The following is a 20,274-nucleotide window of genomic DNA, read 5'->3' on the forward strand; positions in this document are numbered from 1 at the left end:
AAAAATATATTTAATAATATATATATTTATAATAAGTGATAATTTTTGCCTTTAAAGATAAACAATTTAAAGACTAAAATAATCTTACCTTCCCAAGGGAAGTTAAGGGAAATTATAAAAGTAATTAAATGGTATTTAATACCTCATATTTAATGAGGTATTAAATATAATTAAATATAATAACTTCATTTTTAATCTGTTAGTAATTCCATGCAGATATTTTGACATCATAGTAGTGCCATTTTAGTTACAAAATATTTTTTCTGAAAAAAATACCCATTGTAGGATGATTCATAAAAGAGGTACTTGGAGAATTTTGAGGACTGATTTAACTGTGCCATTTCAAACACTAGAACTTGCCCCTTCCAAGCTTTTAGGAAAAGTCTGATTCTCCATTTCCAGTGCTGCTAGAGAAAACTGGTGCTAAAAGTAAGGTTTTTGGTGGAGATGAGTAAAGCATCTCAAAGATTTGCTTTCATCGATTGAACATCTGCTTCACACCAAATGGAAAACTTTTAAGCCCTGTTTGGTCCAACAGACACGGATAAAGCTGTGGTTGGTTCTCAGAGCGAAGGGTGGGGTGTTGGAAACAAGACATGAGACATCTCTCTCCTCATCCTGGACAAAGTCCAGCACCTTTAAACACAAGTTAACCCCACACTGTGTAAGAAAAGGAACAGCATTCATACGCTAACATACAAAATGCACAGGAGAAATTTTGTTTCTTTTTTAACTCTCCCTGAGACGGTAGGGTTTATTTTCCCAACCTAAATCCATTAAATTTCTTTAAGCAAGCTTTGCTGCACATGACAAGCTCTTCCTGAGCAGTCCCACCAGAAAAGTGCCAGGGAAACTGGGGGAGGAGGAGGAACACTATCAGCATCTTATCTGGACCAAAAAAAAAGACTTTTTATTAAATATCCTCAGAAGAGCCAGTGACTGAGGAGAGACCCGGGAGCAGGCTCACCTTGTGAGGTCTGTGCTTTTCGTGAACGTGAAGAATATGGATCCTCAGCCTGTCTCTTTTTTCAAAGGACCGGTCACAAAGGTGACAAGGAAATTTGCGGTCCCCCTGGTCCACGCAGCGGGTGTACTTGAGGTGTTTGTCCCGGTAGTACTTGTAGGCAAAAACTTTGCCGCAGCGCTCACACTTGAAGCTCTCCCCGGCTTCTGTACAGCAGAAGGGAAAGTAGCACCTCTCCATTACACCACGGCAAAAGGGATTCGGATCAAACCTGCATCCTTGTCAGAGCTGGGACCCCTACGGGGGATTTTAAGTCTCTGAGAGGGTAAGGACTGTAAACGGATGCTGGCAGTATCATTAATAAAATACGCGCTGTGTCTCCCGAGCGTTCGCAGTGTTCCCCTTGCCTTTTTAAAGGAGGGGAACAAACTAGAGCCCACGATCTGCTAAAATTATTCAGTTTAGCTACCAACTTCAACAAAAACAGGATTTCATCCCTGTTTATCCATAAATAGCAAGAAAACATGTGAAAAAACAACTCAGAATCTCACATTAATACTTCTCCATATGTGGTACTATTCTGAGATATTTCTCATCAAGAATTATCCGCAAATTTCATCTACCTTCCCAAAAGGAAAAATGATTTTGCATACATTTTCTATAGTTTTCAAATAACTGTCAAACAAAATAACACATTTATTTGGATTTTTTTTTTTTTTGTATTTAAATTCATTTTTAACCACGGAATTTAGGAAAAACACAGAAAAATTTCAGACGTTTATATATCCTTTTCTGTCTTTAATAAAAAGTAACTTTAGCTTAAGCTTTAATATGAAATTAACAATTTAGTATCTGTCTGAATTAAGACACTTCAAGACAACAGGTACAAAATTTTCCATGCCAAATTTTCATGTCAATTTGCTTCTCTCCCTTTCTGCTGAACCCGGCCGACCCATTCTTTCCCGGCTCCAGCTCTTCCCTCATTGGCACAAATCTGTTTTCTCCACACATAAGTTTTGCTTGTAAGAACATCATACTTTTTGTACATTATAAGTAGAACTACCCTCCCCTCACCCTGGGGTAAGCGCATCTGACATTTCTTCTGCAAACAATATTAGCATTACGGGATCGGAACGACTTCAGCCTACCTCATTTACTGAGAGCGTTAATTACACGAAAGTCAGGTGTGCAATCAAGATGAAACAGGACTAAAAGTGGAATAACCCAGAAAAGCCCACCTCCTCCAAAAACGGGACCCTGAACGATAGCGCTGCGGGGCCGAGCTCAGCCCACGACCACCAGATGTTTGACACTGGTTACCAGACCAAAGAACACTTTAAACTCCCCGAGGAACCGCGGACAGGGAGCGGACTGCCGGCGGAAGAAAGGGGAGCCTCTTGCTCCGCGCTGCCGGCAGCCCCCGGTGCAAGCCCCGGACTCCCCGGTGCCGAGGGGAAGCTGCTGTTTCGGGGTGCTGGATGCCGCAGGAGGGGGCGGCCGGGGATCGGCTCCCCGGGAGCTCGGGCAGACCCGAGGGACCGGGGCTGCGGGGCCACCGCCACCGCGGCAAGACCGGTCACCTACCACAGCCTCGTCGCAAGGTCTGGGGAAACCTTTCAAATAAAACAGCTGGACAAAGGCGATGCCTGTGTTTCTTTACCTCACTTCGTGTGAATCTAATCCAGGCCACGCACAGGTCAGTGGGAATAAGGGGCAGTATCACCCTAGGGGTTGCTGGCAGGCTCACCTTCGGGGTGCTGCGAGGGTTTCTTCCCCTCTGCCATGCCCTTCAAGCTGATGGGGATGCCCAGAAATTGCACGTAGCAATCGCCGTACCACACCAGCAGCTCCTGCTTCGGGAAGATTTCCTTGCAGCTCTCGTAGAAGATTTGTCCCTGGCACTGGATAGCCGTCAAATTCTGCTCCTCGGGGAACCTGGCACAGTTCACCAGGGACATCCAATTGCCAGCGGCGCCCTTCCCGTCTATAAAGTGGCTCAGGCCACCGTATTCAAAGATCTGGAGAGCGGAGAAAAAAGGATCAGGTTTGACCGACCTTTCCGCACTCGTCCCGCTCTCACCAGTCCCACCACCCACACTGGGCCGAGCCCCTCTTCCAGGCTACGGTAGAGGGGACGCCGAAAGCCTCGCCCCGGCCCCGCACTGGGGGTGCGGGGGTGAGCCCGACAGTGCCTCCGCTACCTCCCACATCAGCGAGTTGTCGTCGTAAGTCTTGATCTCGCTCGTGTTGACCACTTTGCCTTGGAAAGGGCCGAAGCGGACTCCTTTCGGGATGGGGTCGGTACAGAAGACTCCGAGCTGAGACACGTCCCCGTAGGCCACCCGCAGCACCGAGAGCCCTGCGGGTGACAGGGGGCTGAGCGCGGCGCGGCGCGGGCGGGCGCAGCGCGGGCGGGCCGGGCCCTACCTTCGGGGAGCTGCAGCGAGTCCCGGTCGAGCAGCGGGGCGGCGGAGTCGGCAGCGCCTGCAGCAGAGGAACCCCTTCTTCAGCAGGGCACCGGCCCTGCCAGGAGCGGGCCCTACCTCCCCGACAACCGCCGCAGCCCGAAACACCCCCCGGATTTTTCCAGCTGTGGGCTCGTAGCGCAAGAAAGCCACAGGGAAAGAAAGTCCGACGTGCCCCCGGCGATGCCTCTTGAGCCTGGCAGCCTGCACCCCTTTTGGGAGTGTCCCCGAACCCTCCCGCACACCTGGCTGCAAGGAGCGACCTGCCGCCCAGTGAGTGTCACCCTGTGCCCCTCTCGCCGCCGTCGAATATCCCCTTACCAGAGCTGGAGGGGGACACCCGGAGCCCCGAGATGGCGTGGAGATTCCCGGCGGGCTGGCTGCTCCGGAGTGTCCCGTACAGCACCGCGTTGAGCTCCTCCTCGGTGAAGTGGTACCTGTAGCTCTGCCCCAGCGGCCCGTCTGTCCCCGGGCTGCGGGCAGCCCTGTGCGAGGGGCTCGGGTAGGGCGGCGAGAGCAACCCCGGGGCCCCCGTCCCGAGGGTCGGGTCCTCACTGGGAGGGAAAGAGGCCGGCAGCCTGGTGTAGACAGGCAAAGGAAGGCTAGGAAAAGGGTCGGTGGGCAGGGGGAGAGGCTGGCTCAGAAAAGCGGGAACCCTGCTGAAGGTGAAGGGAGGCAGAGACGGCGAGGGAGAAACCAGCCCGCCCAGGGGTTTCAGAGGCTGGAAGTAGTCGGGGGCCGTCTCCAAGTAATGGGCGGGAGGGAGGAAAGAGGGGTAGTAGGAGGCGAGGCCGGCGGGGCTTATCCCGAGCGAGTCTCCGCCGTCTCCGGGGACCGACTGGCTGGCCAGGGACAGAGCCATATCGGGAAGAGCCGGGCCGGGAAAGAGGAGAGGGACCTGCCGGGAAGCTGAGGGGCAGACACCTGGGTGCTGCCGGTGCAGGTCCCTCAGCGGGGCGGGGGCGGGACGGAGAGGCGGGAGGCGCCGCCCGCGGCTATATGGGCCCGGGGAGCGGGGCGGGGACGCCGGGCACGGGCGGCGGCCGCCCTGGGGGTCGCACAGCCCCGGGGAGGGCGGGCGGGGGTGCTGCCCCGACCCGCACGGCTACCCCGGGGCGGAGCCACTCCTGGAGCGGCCGGGCCGCCCCTCCCCACCTCGGGGTAGGGGAGGGAGGGGTGGCCAAGCCTCCCGACCCACCTTCCCTACCGCCGGCTCTGCCCTCCGCCTCTCCAAGCCCCGGCCCGGGGGCCTGGCCGCAGTCCCGGGGGCTCTGCCCCTCCCCAGGGCAGGAGGCCGGGGTGCTGGAGCGCTGCTCCCCACGGACGACCACCTGCTGCTGGATGTGAGGGCTCTGCGGGGCAGGACACATGGCTCCCACAGAGTGTCCTGGGGGGTTGCAGGGGTGTGGTTTGAATACGGAAAGGCAGAAAACACCGCTGAGACTCCAGTGACCTGGACACACAGGAGCAGCGCACTCTCAGTCACTGCAGGCTTCGAGGGCACAGCTGAAGTGCTTTTACTCTAGCCTGGGGCTTCCTGTTAGGTACTTAGCAGGGCTCCTGCTGGGGCTTTCATGGCTCCATGACCATGCTAACCTGCCTAGGATGGGACCAGAGGAAGATGCCTGGCCCCTGCCTCCTCCAGAGGTGCTGGGTGATCTCCCTGTCTAGGGTTTTATCCCGGGTTTTAACAGTGTTTCTCCTGCCTTCCTTCCAGGTGGCCAAATTAGAAGGAAAAAGGGGCTTGGAAGGGGCTGGAGGATCCTAGGGTTCACTTTGCAGTGTCATCACTGCTGGTGCAGGGTGATGGAGAAATTTCAGCCCAGGACAAAGCCCCATACAGCACGCGTTAGTTACTGCAGAGCTCCCACTTGAGTAGCTCATTCCAGCCTGGGTGGCACTGCACATTCAGGCATGGAGGGAAGGGACAAGATGGGCTCTGCTGCACTGTAGAGAGCTCGGGGACTTGCACCCATGGGTGTCTCTCAGAGAAAGGCAGCATAGGGCTTCCTGGGGCATAGCACAGCATGAGCCAAACAGCACACAGACACAGCTGGAGTGGGGAACACAGCCAGGCTTGGCTCCTGGAATTTTAAATGCCATTTCAGTGGTTATATTTGGTGTGCTTTAAAACTTAATTCACATAGCTCCATGTGATCCTGTGTAAAATATTGCTTCATCCCAAAGAAGAGATGTGTTAGGAAGCACTTGAAGCAGCTCCAGACAGAGAAACCTCCAGAGACACAGTCACTGCCTGCACTTGACCAGAGGTGAAGCCATTCATTCAATCCTGATTTCTTATCTGGCTTGAATGAAGTGCTCTGAAATAGAGAGTTTGAGAAATAATCACTGGCTGCCCAGGGTAATGAGGGTGTTTAGCCCTCATTCCTTCAGACACTGCAATTCCTACTTACCAAGCTTTCATTTGCAATCTCCCTTTATTTTTTCACTCAGGCCATAAACACTAAGATAGCAAACAGAAGCACACAACCCCACTGGAGTGAGACACAGAGCTGATCCAGTCTCCCTCAGCTGCCAAGATCCCTTCCACAGCCAGTCCAACACATCTCTGCCTGTTTTTGTATTTGAGCAGAAACACTTCTGTAGTCTGCATTAAATGTATTGGGCTAATTCTCCTACCTACAACCTCATTTTCCATCCCAACCTTTGCAGGACAGAAGTACTGAATACACCAGGGAAGCTAATATGCACAAGTCTGATGAAGAAAGTGGGCATGCAGCCTTCTAAAACTTGCTTGAGATAGTGCTTTAGCTTAAATAGCCTGGTTTTTTGGTTCTTTTCAGTTCTTTTTTTTTTTTTTTTTTAATTTTCTCTGCTTTGTGCCAAACCTGTTATTTGCAAAACAGAATTGACACTGTATTGCTTTAGGAAACAGTTTCAGCCAGGCATTTCAATGTGACTTTATTGATGCATCAGTAGCATAACAGTAGCACCAGCATTAATTGATTCACAAGGAAAAATCTTTGAGCTCTGATTGCACAGAAAAGTTTGAGTTACATTTAGAATTTAAGTGTTGCCAGATAATCTGGAATCTTTTGACTATGCTGTGTCCAGGTATCACAGCAAAGGAAGAAGGAGAGGGACTAGGGTAGACATGCTCACATTAGAGGTTCAGGACAAATGAAGTCAAAAAGGCACAACATGAAATTTTAAAATTCTCATCATTAATTAAATTGTAGACATGAACAGAAACAAAATGTTTCTTTTTTGTAGAAGCCTGGTAACACAGAGTCCAGGAGAGGAGAAGGGCTGGAAGCACTGTTGCCACTATACTGCAGATCAATCTTTAGATGCTTTAACATCCTCTAAGAGGTTAAAGGCATTTAGTGCATTAAAAAAGTCATGACGTCGGGGAGAGACGTGGGGCAAACAGAAGGGCAGCCTTGCAGATGCACTCCCAACAGTCCAGTCAGCACTGTGGATAGCCCCAGCCTAGAGGGCCTCCCTTCCCTGATTCTATGCCTTATTACAAAGTAATCAGAGAACTCTATTAGCCTGCCTTCCCTGCTGCAGGATTTTAGAGTGTATTCCTTCTGTGCAGTGATGTGGGGATGTATATTAAAGACAAGCACCAAGGGACATCCCTGCAGGCTGCTCGCATAGCATTCAGTCAACTTTCAGTTTGGACATGAGTGAGTTTTTCATCAATCTTAAACCCTACATCTCCCTTATCCACATTTAAAGCAGACTGCCTCCTACACGTTCCCAAACACACAAGTTACACCTATGAACATCCTTGAGATCCCCCAAAGACACAGTGCCACAGCACTCCCTGATGCTCATCTTCCCACATGTTGGCTCCCTGTGCCCTAGCACCTGTGCCCCTGCACCGATACCCAGCTGAAGAGGCTCATCCCAAGAATGGTCCCAGGGCTCGCATGGGAATCCCACTGATGGCACCAGATACTGTCATGGAAATAACCTGAATTGCAATTTAGATGAGGTTGGAGCAGAAGCAGTTTATTGCTATGGCTATAGAAGATGATAGGTGGCAGAACAGCATTTTAATCTGCTGGTGGACTATTAAAAAAAAGGGGAAAACAAATTAAGGTGATTTGGCTTTCCTTTTCCTGTAGTAGTTGTGTGTTTAGATACAGCAGCATTTTAATGGTGTTACCATTAGCTCTGTGACTTCACAAAAGTAATTAATTGCCCTCAACTCATTCCAAGTACACCGAGAATAGACAATTAACTGAAAAATACAGGAAATGCAAGAAAAAGGTGGGGAAACCAGTCTAAAATATGGATCAAACAAATCCTGTCAGAGATGCAGTCCTCTTCCCTTTGTTGGGGGGGGCCACTGAGTGAACACACAAGCAAGTGCAGGAATATCTTGTTCTTGTGTTTCAAAAACACTTTGCCAACAGTTTGCAGGGAGCTGAATAAACTACTCCAGTCAGGATCACCATGGGACTTTCCTGCATCCTGAGTAGTTGTAGAATGAAGTGATAAAGTATAGCCTGAAACTTGGATGGGAGGGATGTTTCTCAAGCAGTAGGAGAGTTTTCCCGTGTTTTCTCCTCTGTCTTCTCAGGAATATTTCCTGGGGAGAAATTCCTGGGCAATCACAGGAGTTGGAGCATCTTCACCTCCCCAGAAGTTGTATGGGACTGAGGGAGCATCTCAGTTTTCCCAGTCTTTGCTACCTTCTTCATTCTTAAATGAAGTCTTAGTGAGTGAAAGTTGAATAGTTTAGAGCATATTCAATATGAACTGAAACATTCCAAGCAAAGTTCCTCCTGCTGAGTGAATGAGCTTTACCTCTGGCTGTCTGAATGTTCTCTCAGCTCCTTTCTCTGCACAGAGCCCCCCTTTCATCATGGAGTGCTTTTGCCCTCAGTGCCTAACTTCAGGGGAGGTGGGGGAAACACCAACCCAATGGCATTCAAACTGTCACTCGGCCTGCCCCCTGTACCCAAACTACTGTTCTTAAAGCCAGAATCTCTTATTGATCCACAAAAGGATTCCAGCTCCTCAGGGGTGAAGTAACAAAACATTCATCCCATTGGAGCAGAGAGTTATCTCAGCATCCTTGGACACAGTGACCTCTTGTGCTCCTGACAATCACACTGTCTGTCTCTGGGTTTTCCTGCCCACCCTCCCTCGTGCATAAGAACGATGGTAGCATTGATGATGTCATTTGTATAATGACAGCAGCCATGCTTTGCAGGTTCACCCAGCAGCGAAGCTGAGCACAAGTGTCAGAGACACACAGACACAGGATGCACATGCAGAGGACGTTGTTCAGTCATGCAGACTGCCGTGAACAAGGTTCTACCCTCAACCACACCCACTCATGGTACTCATGTAAGACACAAACACACCTAAGTTTCCACCTCTTCTTTAACTAATAGAGCTCTATATTCACCGAAAAAAGCACATCCTGCCCCCCTCTCTTGGTTCATAAACACTGTTTCATGGGTGGGCTTGCTCTGGGCATAGCCCTTCTGCCTGCCCAGTACTCCTGCCCACAGTCTCAGCCCTCACAGAGCTTTTTGGGTCCTTTACTTGGTGGCTGGTGCAGCTCAATGCACCAAACAGGGGTGCTCACACAATGGTCCCTTGGGCACTCCACATGCTGGTCATACTCCAGTGTACAATTATCAGATTTCACCCTTTCAGGCAGAATGTGCTGTTTCAGCCACCATTAAATGTTTCTCTAACTGTCCTTTAAGATCCTCTACTTGATCTTAATTTTTTTTTTTTTTTTTTTCTCCTGAGGGTCTCTCAAACTTCTGATTAGGGATTCTGTTTCTCTTTTGCTGACCTCCTCATATCAATTGAAAAATACAACCCACTGAAACTGGGAAATTACAGACTCTGGACTCCAAGATGCTCTTTAAACTTAAACCCTGTAATCAATTAAGTGTGTTTTTTTCATCCCCAAGGTAAATATACAGAATGAGAGACTGAAGAGAAGAAACAAGATATACAAGGGCTCCCTCCTGGTCACAACATCTGCCTTAAGCCCCCCATGCTGACTGAGGCTGGAGTCATAAGCAGCAGTAACAAAGGAGGCTCAGACTGGAACCTAAGTCAGAGAAGGGTTAATGGGGTCCATCACACTACCTGAGTCTTGAACTCTTGGTGTGGTTTGTTCTTCAACAGAGAGATGACCCAAGAACCTGTCCTGAAGTGGCAAAGAGCTCAATACCCAGCTCTGAAGGACCACTGTTCATACAGGTCCACTCACAGTGCAATTCCAACTTGGACCTTTCCTGGCCTACAACTCCTAAGTACTTCATCAATTTGTGTTCATACTTCCTTCATTTAGCTGACTAAAGAGTAGGACCTCTTACTCTGACTCTGGACTGACCTGTGTTAAAAGCTGGAATTCAGCTGAAGTGCCAGCAGGGATTTCAAAAAGGTGATATTACACAAGTCATATATCTACATGCACAAAGCCATGTGAATGACTCAGAATCACTCAACACTGAGTTCTGCTTTCTTCAGGACAAGAACTAATCCACCAGGAAGGTTTCACTGTGGTCACTGTTTCAGGAGACAGGGTATGAGTTCAGTCAAGAGGCCTACTTAGGCTGTACTTGGCATCTCTACCTCCACATTTCACAGTCCAAGAACCAAAGCAGAGGGAGGGCTGATACCACTGGCTGTTCCCTGCCCTTGCCATAGCCCGAGCCCAAGCATGCATGACACGTAGCCCTCTTTTTATACTGGAACAACACATAAAGAACTGTAAGTGATGAGCAGCAAGCTGGGGAACAACTCATAACTGCCAGGCACCCCTGTTCTATCCCTGTGAAAAGTCCAGTCTGCAAGACTCAGCGTACAGTTTACCATGAGAAGGACCTTCAAAAGGCAGAGTCATTTTTTCTTTGGTCATGACATTGGGTTAGAAGAACTTGTCCGTATGTCACATGCACTGGTCTCTGTCAACAAAGCCCAGTCTAGAAAGTAAAAGGTAGCACTTTTCTTTCATAAAGCCAGTTACATCAGACACCATCATTAGCTCATCCTATTTTGATGCCAGGAGTCTTAGCTAAAACTGTTTTATCTTCTTTTCAATATTAATTAACAATAAGATTGTCTAAAGGCAAGGTTTCCACTGGAAACATTTTGCCTTGTACTACATGAATGTTTTCTCTACTTGCTTCTGACTACACACTGGCAAGAAACCTCCTTCCTTGCTTTCCATAATGTGACATTGGTTTCCTCATATCACCACCATTTTGCTGAAGAGAACTGCAGGATAAGTCCTGTTTTGGTAGAAATGGCAAAAGGTTACCAGTGTTTAAAAGGTCTTTAAATAACCTCAATTTCTAAATTTTTTTAGTATTGTTTTTCTGCCGCATCCATTTCCCAGAGACAACATAAGATCAGGCTTGTACATTGTATGTTCTTGAATGCTACAAGCAATCTTGTAGCTCTTTTTATTTATTTATTTTTGATTTTAATTGACCAACCAAACCTTTTCAACTGTCTTAAATCCACCATTTGGCATAGCAAGGAGAACAAATCCTTAACTCTTCTCATCTCCACATTTGGGGTCTGCCTCTGGTGACACCGCTAAGAAAGATGCCCATTTCATCCTGACTAATAAAAAAAAGTACTCATAATGAACTATTCTCATATTAAGCCATGAGATAAACATTTTCAGTCAATATAGCCCTGAAAAGATGAAAGTACTTGCAAGTAACAACTAGCTGAAATTCATTACCAAAGCCTGCTGCCTTTTTAAAGCCTAGCAATCCATCTACCTTCCAGTGCTTTAGTGCTACATCTTATACCCTTCTATAAACAAATGAAGACACAACAGAAACATGTTGAAATCTCTAAAGCCATGTAAAACCCGAAGGCATTAAAATTTATTAAATGATGCAATAACAACAGAATTCTTTATTTACAATAGCATTATTTAACATCAAATAAGCAAATAGCATCAGCAAAGCAATATTAACTTGCATAAATGTATTTAAAATTTCTCTGAATATATCTACCTTTGCATAAACTGCTAACACTAGAAATACAAACATCAATGCAGGTGAACAAAGTGATGTTCAGAGTCAACTCCGTTTTGAAAATAAATCACAACCTGAAACACTGTAAGCTTTCTCCTGAAGAACCATAGTTTATATATTGCTTAATTTTACCCTTGTATAATCTTTTCATATACACACATCTCAGATGCAACTTCATGATGATCTGTACAAATAAAACCCACAAATGACATAAAGGGAAAAAAATTAAATGACAGTAAATGTTTGAAGAAATGTGTCCATCATCTCTATTGAACAACATAAAGATTAAGTGATGATGCACTTATTCCAAAATTGTACACAATTCACTATACAAATATAATACATCAGACAGCTATGTAGGAATATACAAGACTTAAAAACAGATCTAAGGCATTATGCTAGATTTTAGCATTTTGAGGTTCTTGCACATAGCTTTTACCTGTAGTAAGAAACTTAAAAGATTTTGTTTTAGTCTACAAAGAAACACCAGGGAGAAAATTCTAATTAAAATCAAAGCCACTACAGTAAATTTTCTTTTGTGCAGAGAATGCTTTTGCTCTTAGGCAGCATACTACCATACAAATACTAGAAAACTTTTAAATTCACACCAACAATTAATGGCTTAAGTTGCATTTCAAAACTGATTGTGTATCTTTGGGTTCTGCAAGTGGAGCTGTGCCACCCATTTCGTCTGTTAAGCCCATATGAATTCCGCTTTTAAACAAAGATTAAAAAATGTATTGTATAAACTGCAAAAACATTGCTTTTAATTAATACAGGCCCAAGGGGATACCGGTGTGGGACAATATTTTAAGGATTGAGTACAAATTAACTCCTTGTAGCAAAACAGCTCACTTCACTTTTCAAACTCACCACATTACATGAACATTTAAACAGGTCGTATGACCATGTATATATGCTTATTTTTCACATTATGCGCCTTTCACATTTAATAATGTAAATAGAACACTGATTAATTGTTCTCTTAAACAAAATCCAAGTACTTTCTCCGACAAATTTACTGTATACAGGATGAAAAATACTGATAATGAAGGGAATTGATTTGGCTTTTTTGTTTCTATAGTGATCAATATGATCAGAAGATTCCTTCACTCACTTTTCTCTTTCATTACTTAGAAGATGACAAAAGTCACAATGAACCCAAATGGAGCCAAAGTGATAGGTACAATCTCCTTTCTTTCAAAATGGCAATGGATGATGAAGTATCATAATCACTACAGATAAGGGTTTGCAGGTCTGTTGTGAAATGGGACAAATTTAAACATTTTTTTTTTCCACTGTGAAAAAGAATAATCTATCTGCAGAGGTTACGGTTAAGAACCAAAAAAGAATGGAATAGCAACAAAATTATTTTAAAACTCATTTACACTTTGTGGTGCATGAAATTAACTCCTTCAGATTTATACATTTCTTATATAAGTAATTTTTTATCAGATATATAATGCAAGTTCAACACCAAAGTTGTAGTAATGAGGCTGTGGAGGTTAGGGCTGATGGTTATTTTTGTTTCCCACCAGTAGGTCAAAGAATGGCTCAGCTGACTGAATATTCTGTTTGTGGCAACAGAATGGTGACAGCTGAAAAAGTGTTACTTCTCCAGAATGGTGGCACTGTCTCATTTAGGGACAAACACAGAAACAGCCTTTATCATATTTTCCTCAGCCTTAATATAGAATAGCTGCTATTTTATTTGAACTCCCACCTGAATATCAAAACAGATTAAATGACAACAAGACAAACCTTTCAATCCCAAAAGGCAGGGCTGATGAGATATTATAAAATGCATTGCATTTTACATTACATCAAAAAATTTGCATTCAGGTTAGAAAGTTCGTGGATTAGTGTCCTGGTTCCGGCCAGGACAGGGTTAACTTTTGCAGTAGCCAGGAGAGGGCATGGCTAGGACCCAGAGGTTATTCTGAAACACCTCACATCATTGCCGGGGGCGGGGGAAGGGAGTCTCTTCCCAGGAGAAGGGCTCTCTTCTGGATCAGCGAAGTGGCGGAGGGAGCATCGGGCGTGTCCTGGGTTTCCGTGACAATCGTTTGTCTCTTTCTTGTACCCTCTGTCACTAGTACTGTAGTTGTTACTGTTTTCTTATCTCGTTGCTGTTTCCAGTAAAATGTTCATATCTCTTGATCTTTACCTTTTGTGCCTCCAATTCCCCACTCCAGCCCTCCACAGGCAAAGATGGAAGGGGAGGGAGTGGGCTCGTGGTTTGGAGAGTCTCAGTGGGAGCACTAAATTAGGGAGTACCATTCCTAAACAATTAGGAGTCAGCAGAAAGAAAACAGGTCAAACTCATCAAATTCTTAATATTCCAAGTCCTCAGAAACTGATGTCAGTATAGTAAAAGATTATTCAAACCACAGTGGGCAAGGAAAAAAATCAACATGCCTTAACAGTGGCCTGCTTAGTAACAGTTTTTCTAAGATTTGTTACGAAAGGATATAAACATACAAAAATCAAGAACTGGTTCCTACAGTGGCTGCATATAATATAGGTTAATTAAATGGTATTATGAGCAGAATCACAAGGCTTAGAAAATGAGAAGTCTCAAGCCTACAAATTAGGTCTAATCAAGGCATTGTGATCCTTTACAAAACACTTTTCCAGGAGACACACACGGCTAAGAAGATATCTAATTTAATACTGAAGTACCTCATTTGGAATCAACTTCACAACATGTATATCTCACAAAAATTATACAAGTAAAACACTTAAGTTTTCAACTTAAATTATTGCTTGTTTACATATAAACTGGATTTTATGTACCTTACAAAACGTCCTTGTAGTTCACACTGCTTTAAAGTAATCAGAAATATGATAGTGGTGAAGTCTGTAGTGATATCTGCTATAGGTATTACAGGAATTGTTATTTTCCCAGCTAAGGGGATGGGAACAAGAAATTATCATGCTTTAAAGAAGTTATCTTTGATATTATGCACCAATTCTGCCACTACCATAATCATTACATGCATTACCATTGAACTTTGCTGTTCAGCATCCAGTAACTGGCTGTGCAGATTGCTGGAAACACACCTAAGGAAATAACGGAGTAATCTTTTTTTAAATTCTATTAGAAAGAGTAAGATGACAGAGGTCAGGATAGCCAGGTTAAAAAAAAAAAACCAGATTTGATGATTGTTAGGAATTTAATTAAATGAGAATGTAACCAACTTGTATGTTTGGATTCATGACTTGCATCATAAACACTAACACAAAACCCAACCAAATCACCCCTTATAAACAGCCCTCTCACAGGGTAATTTTCATCTGTTTTACAACTTTAACCCCATTCAAAATTGGTCTGTATAGTTTTCTGCATCAGTTGATCTTCTCTGACTTGTTGTCAGTGGAACATGCTTGTTGGAGGTCTCTAAATGTACCAGACGTTGCTTCTACGCCCTCCTCCATGCCTCCTCTCCGCCCCAAAATGCAGGCCTTAGTCTAAAACACCAGTTTTCAGACAGAACTGAATCCTTTGCACCAGACTGTGTAAGCCAGGGAAAACAAAGCAAAAAAACCCCAAGGTCTAGAACTAAACAGAAACAGAACAAGAGCATGGTTGTTTTTTCCTTAAATACATACATTTAAATACATTCAATCTGACATGGTTTATGAAAATTGCCTGTCAACATTTACTTTGCAGGAGAGATCTAAGTTGCACTAAGGTGAATGCAGTGAACAGACTGAGCAATGTCTGTACGCTAGCTTCAGACTGTCAAAGAAGAGGCTGCTCTTCGGCAACAACCCCCTGGCTCCCCTCGGGAAGGCAGGGCTGAGTCCTGTCGGCAGCAGGCAGCCGCTGCGGCTGGCAGCTCCGCCGGGACACAAACACACGCAGCTCTTCAAACTGGTAAGGGTTTGGGGCCATAAGCCCAGTCAGCTGAAGAAAGGAGCAACCAAACCACCCTCAGGGTCAGCAATATTTCTGCAAAAGAAGAGAAATGGGGGAAAAACAAATGAATTCTTCCTGCTGGGATAGTGAAAATGAGATCTGGGATACTGGAAAATGAAAATGAGATCTGGGATACTGGAGTGCAACATCCACTGTCAACCGTGCATTACTGTAATGCTTTACACCTGAAATTTAATTGGAATTTGTAAAGCTAAACTATTCTTTGTGTACACTGATACAACTGACCAGTGATTTAGGTTCCTTTGACATCAGTGGAGGTTTAATTTCACTGCATCCTTCATTCATTCCAACTATCCTGGATGTTAAAATAACTCAGGATCATCCACCTCTTGTAAACTCCAGCTGAAGGCATGGCAATAAGGTTTAAAAGAAGTTTCATTCTCAGAATATGTGCAAAAAATCTCAGTGCTATATCATTGTCAAAAGAAACAACTGTCCAGGCTCACTTTCCCTTCCAAAACTCATAATGAAAAAGGGAATAAAGAAGTAAAGCCAGCTTCAGCTATGGATCCCTAGAAATGTTTTTTACTTCATACTTAATACCCTTGTGATGTCTTTACACAAATATAGTACAAACTGGTTTCAACTGAGTTGATGATTTTCTTTCTAATTCACAAAAACACCAGGATGTAGTTTTCACAGATGTTTTAAGACTACTCCTTCCAGTGGCTGCAATCTGTGCCTTTCTGTCTTCTTCTCCTTGTAAATGCCTGCTCCCATGGGGTACTGTGGTCAGTTAGGTCAGAGAGTCAATCCAGCCAAACCCATTTTCCTCCTCCCCTGGGGTTGCTTTTCACTCACACCCCATGGCTCTGGCTGTGGAGCAGCTCTTTGCTCACTGCTTCCTGTCACGCATGAGGAAGGCCCTGTTTGCTCAGGGACAGTGCTGGTGGGTAGACAGCTTCCTCACCAGTCCAGCTGCCTTCTGGAAGCTGCCTACACCATGCTTTGGACCTTACCACACCTTCCTCTGCATTCACACAAGGCCTAGAAATGTAGGTTTACTGACAAAGTCAGTGTCAAGAATTATTCTGCAATGCAGGAAAGCAAGGTCCTATGTTCTGTCATCTCATCTCCTATTACCAGTTTAGCTGGTGCAGCTGGAGCTCTTTGTGTGTGACCAGCCATGGGCAGCACTGAGTCCTGATCATGGTGCTCCTTCTTCCTTCATCACAGCCCAGAGACACCACACATCCCTCATGCCCTAACTAATATGGACAAACTAAACTTTGACTCCTCTTTCTAACATGCTGAGAGGGAGTTCAGGGACCCTGTTAGTGGTTTTTCTGAAGTGGAAACAAAAGTGAAAATCCGAAGATGTTTTTATTTTCAGGAAATAGTATCTCCTAAATAAACGCATATTATTATAAAGCTTGAACTTTCTTAAAAAAAAAAGTTTTGTAGGAGTAGTTTATGGCTCAGTTGCATGAAAAAAGCAGCTGTTTAGCCTCTATTACAATTCAAGGTTCAGTTAAAGGTATTTATAATGCATATAAACTGCATTTTCATTGACAGTCAGAGGTATGTTAGTAGAATAAATGTAAAATCACGAAGTGTACGATGTACCTTTCCAAAATAATTTGAGAGGTTTGAAGAAGTTGCTTTTCTTCAGGTGAAACAAATCTTCTCTTATGCATTGCTACTGTCCCTCTCATTATCGTGGCACTGACTCCATTATGATAACTTTACACCCCAGAGATTTCCTGCCAAAAGTTATGCCACTCATTTCTTTCCACCTGCACCCTGACTTCTCTCCACCATCTCTCGTATCCTTTCTGTCACATTCACTATATTTTCCTTCTCACTTCAACAATTATTTAAAATCTACCTCCTCCTTTAGTCTGCTTCTGTCTCAACATCCTTATTCCCTTTCTTTCCTCAGCAGTACCTGGTATTTCTTTCTTTGACCGTCAGGCTTCTCTTAGCACATGAAATTTAACTGGTTAGAGAATGCACTAAATAGGAGCCTCCCAGTACCTATAAAGGCCCACAAGAGAGCTGGAGAGGGACTTTTTACAATGGCATATAGTGACAGGACAGTGGGCAATGGCTTTAAACTGAAAGAAAAGAGGTTAAGATTGGATATAAGAAGAAATTCATTATTGGGAATGTGGTGAGGCACTGGAACAAGTTGCCCACACAAGTTGTGGATGACTCATTCCTGGAAGTATTCAGTGTTGGATGGGACTTTGAGTAAGCTGGTTTAATGGCCAGGGGTGTCCCTGTCCATGGCAGGGGGTGGGAACTAGAAATCTTCAAGGTCCTTTCTGACCCGAACCAATTTATGATTCTGTAATAATGCCTTGGTATGTAACAATTTCTGCTACAGCAGAGTACACTTTTTATTAATCAAAGTGACGATTAAGTGGCTGTAGAAGAAACTCTTTATGTACAGATCCCCCACTCTTGGAGACATTTGGACATTTGTATGTTTATATGAGCAATGAAGGTGTGAAAAGAATTTGCCATCCAGTAAGTTTCACACACATGTGAATACAAAAAAAGACAGGGATACAATAAAATATATGTATGGTTACTTCTGCCCCAGTACTTTCAAATTCTTACTTTTCATTCATGTTATTAGCTTTCCAGACAGATACTCCTGATTTCCCCTATTACCTAAATTCCTGTTCTTTAACAGCGGAGAACTTCACCGCGCCCTGGCCCAGGAGGCCGCCGCTAGATGGCGCCGCCCCCGCACCGCTCGGCCGCCCTCGGTCTGTCCGTCTGTCTGTCCTTCCCTCCTTCCTTCTCTGCGTCTATAGAGCAATCCTCCCTCACATTAATTACTATTACCCAGGGCACTAGCAACTTTGTAAGTAAAAAGATACCGTACCCGCTCCAGCGACAGTATATTCATAGTTCTGCTGCGCCTGTACCCCATTTCTTACCCGTGCTGCATCTCCATCCTGCTTTATCATATCCATTCCAGGCAGCTGGTTTGGAAAGAGATTGCCTCCCCTCATAGCAGGATCATTAACCTATTGGTAAAAATATATTAAGGAGAATGAATCAAAAAATATATTGGGAGGAGGACTGGGAATTAAAAAGAAGTATTACAGACCATTACACTACTTGCATGTACCAACACCCTCTCCTGGGACGATGCTCAAGTCAGAGAAGTGACTGTATAACCAGGCACTCCTCTTGCACAGCATGTGTTTCACTTATATTATTCTGCTTCACAGTCAACAACAAAGATTTCATTCCTGATATCGTGACCCTTATGCGTATTTTCCAAAGCAGGCTCCATAAATTAGGTCAGTGTTATCTGAAGAGGACATCTCTGCTATCAAAGTTCTGAAAGTAGAAACATGTAACTACCTTCCTAACCTCAATAACACATGGCTTTGCTGCTTGCAAACCACCACACACTTTTTTCAAAGCCTGATGAGATAACATGTAGGATAAACTGTACCAACTACTGACTTAATTTTAACAATAGTTTTCTGTTTGTAAGCAATGGAAGAAAGATAACATTAAATGGGAAAACATGCAGTGGCATGCTTTCCTAAAGGATGGTTTCCACAATTTTCTGAACAGTCACAGGAAAGTATTGAAGTTGTGCATTTCTACACAACCAAAAGGTCTGTCATGCTTAGTTATGTGGAAAGAGTAGTCTGCCAAATTTACAGCATTGCTTTCTCAGTCAAAGGATTAATCTCACCATGTAGGAACTGGCATAAAATACAAAACAGAGCCCCTCAACAAGGTTCTGAAATACCAGAAGAAACAGCTTTCCTTACAAGTTTTACAGGGAAAGAAAGAAACTTCTTTCTAGGAAGACTTTCTTGAGTCAATTCTCTGTTAGTTCCCTCAGAGTAGATCCCATTCTCTTGACACCCTCCCACTAGACACATATAAGATCTGTCTCAGCCATCTCTTGTTGAGGAAGACTCTTGAATTTACCACACAAAGTCATCTTGTTTCAGGTCCTTCTGACTGTTCTTTCTGTTGCCATTCACTGATTTTGAAAAATGCATTCATATGCAACCACCTAAAGACTGGTTTCAAATCCTGCCAGAGAAAAGACTACAATTCAACGGGAAAGATTAAAAACTTAAAATATTTTTGCCACAGGAATTTTAAATCCAAAGAAATTGATTAAGTGCTCCAAGCCTCCTAGTGATGCTTTCTTCTCTTGAAGTGGAGAGATTTTTAAACCTGAATGTGAAAATTTAAATCAGAAGGCAAGAGACCCACACTATTTTATTCAGAAAGATAATAGACAACTTTGCAGGCCTATCTGCATGCATTTGATGAATCCATGCTTAAAAAGCGTCTTCTGCTACTAATCAACATTCATTAGAATGTGCAAACATAAATACTTTTTCTGATTTTTCAGTAGAAAAAGGGAGGTAAAAATGAAAGCAGAAATAAAAAATTTGCATCCCAAATCAACAGCATTTTTGGAACCAAAAGATGACTGCATAATTTGCCTCATGGAACTTAGGACAGGTGTGGAAAAGGAAGGTGGCTCCAGGCCACTACAAAAGGAGCAAAGCCACCAATGAAGTTTCTTATTAAAGACTCTCTTTGCCAGTGATGCAAGAATTCTGACTGACATGGTATCAGATATAAAAAAACCCCAACCCAAAAAACTCAAAAAAACAAGCAAAAAAAACTCTGCTACTTTGTTATATGAATACATTTGCTTCAGAAGACCTTAAGACAAAACACCCCTGATTAACTTTTCTGACTGCAAAAAAATTCAATTAGAAAAGTATGGAGAAGGACAAAGAAATGGAAAGGTTTTTATAATTTTCTGAAGAAAGGTAAAGTGGTGTTACCATATATTAAGTCTGACTAAGAAAGAACAAGTATTTTTTACAATTCCTTTACAATTAAGCAAATTAATAGCCTCCCATCAACCAAAGTGTCTAAGAAGTAAGGTTTCCTACC

The 20,274-nt window shown here is 44.1% G+C and overlaps 2 protein-coding genes across 5 annotated transcripts in view; both read right to left on the bottom strand.

Moving 5' to 3' along the window:
- The window catches only part of PRDM14 (PR/SET domain 14), an 8,723-nt gene extending 4,371 nt beyond the window's left edge, over positions 1-4,352 (bottom strand). Inside the window, exons 1-5 of the mRNA XM_015652694.2 lie at positions 3,751-4,352; positions 3,392-3,448; positions 3,166-3,323; positions 2,712-2,982; positions 968-1,170 (exon numbers count right to left, since the gene is read on the bottom strand). Coding sequence (XP_015508180.1) covers positions 968-1,170; positions 2,712-2,982; positions 3,166-3,323; positions 3,392-3,448; positions 3,751-4,291 — 1,230 coding nt within the window. The 5' untranslated portion in view covers positions 4,292-4,352. The remainder of the gene's footprint in view (positions 1-967; positions 1,171-2,711; positions 2,983-3,165; positions 3,324-3,391; positions 3,449-3,750) is intronic.
- Positions 4,353-11,234: 6,882 nt separating this feature from the next.
- The window catches only part of NCOA2 (nuclear receptor coactivator 2), a 180,026-nt gene continuing 170,986 nt past the window's right edge, over positions 11,235-20,274 (bottom strand). For 3 of the 4 annotated variants that reach the window (XM_015618102.3, XM_015618100.3, XM_015618101.3), the window contains 2 exons: positions 18,264-18,353; positions 15,053-15,384 (listed from right to left, as the gene is read on the bottom strand). In XM_015618102.3, the coding sequence (XP_015473588.1) occupies positions 15,373-15,384; positions 18,264-18,353 (102 nt within the window). In that variant the 3' untranslated portion in view covers positions 15,053-15,372. Of the gene's footprint in view, positions 15,385-18,263; positions 18,354-20,274 lie in introns of all 4 variants that reach the window. The other variant, XM_015618099.3, reaches the window with a different exon arrangement.

Source organism: Parus major, chromosome 2 (genome assembly GCF_001522545.3).
Source record: "Parus major isolate Abel chromosome 2, Parus_major1.1, whole genome shotgun sequence".
Lineage (NCBI taxonomy): Eukaryota > Metazoa > Chordata > Aves > Passeriformes > Paridae > Parus > Parus major.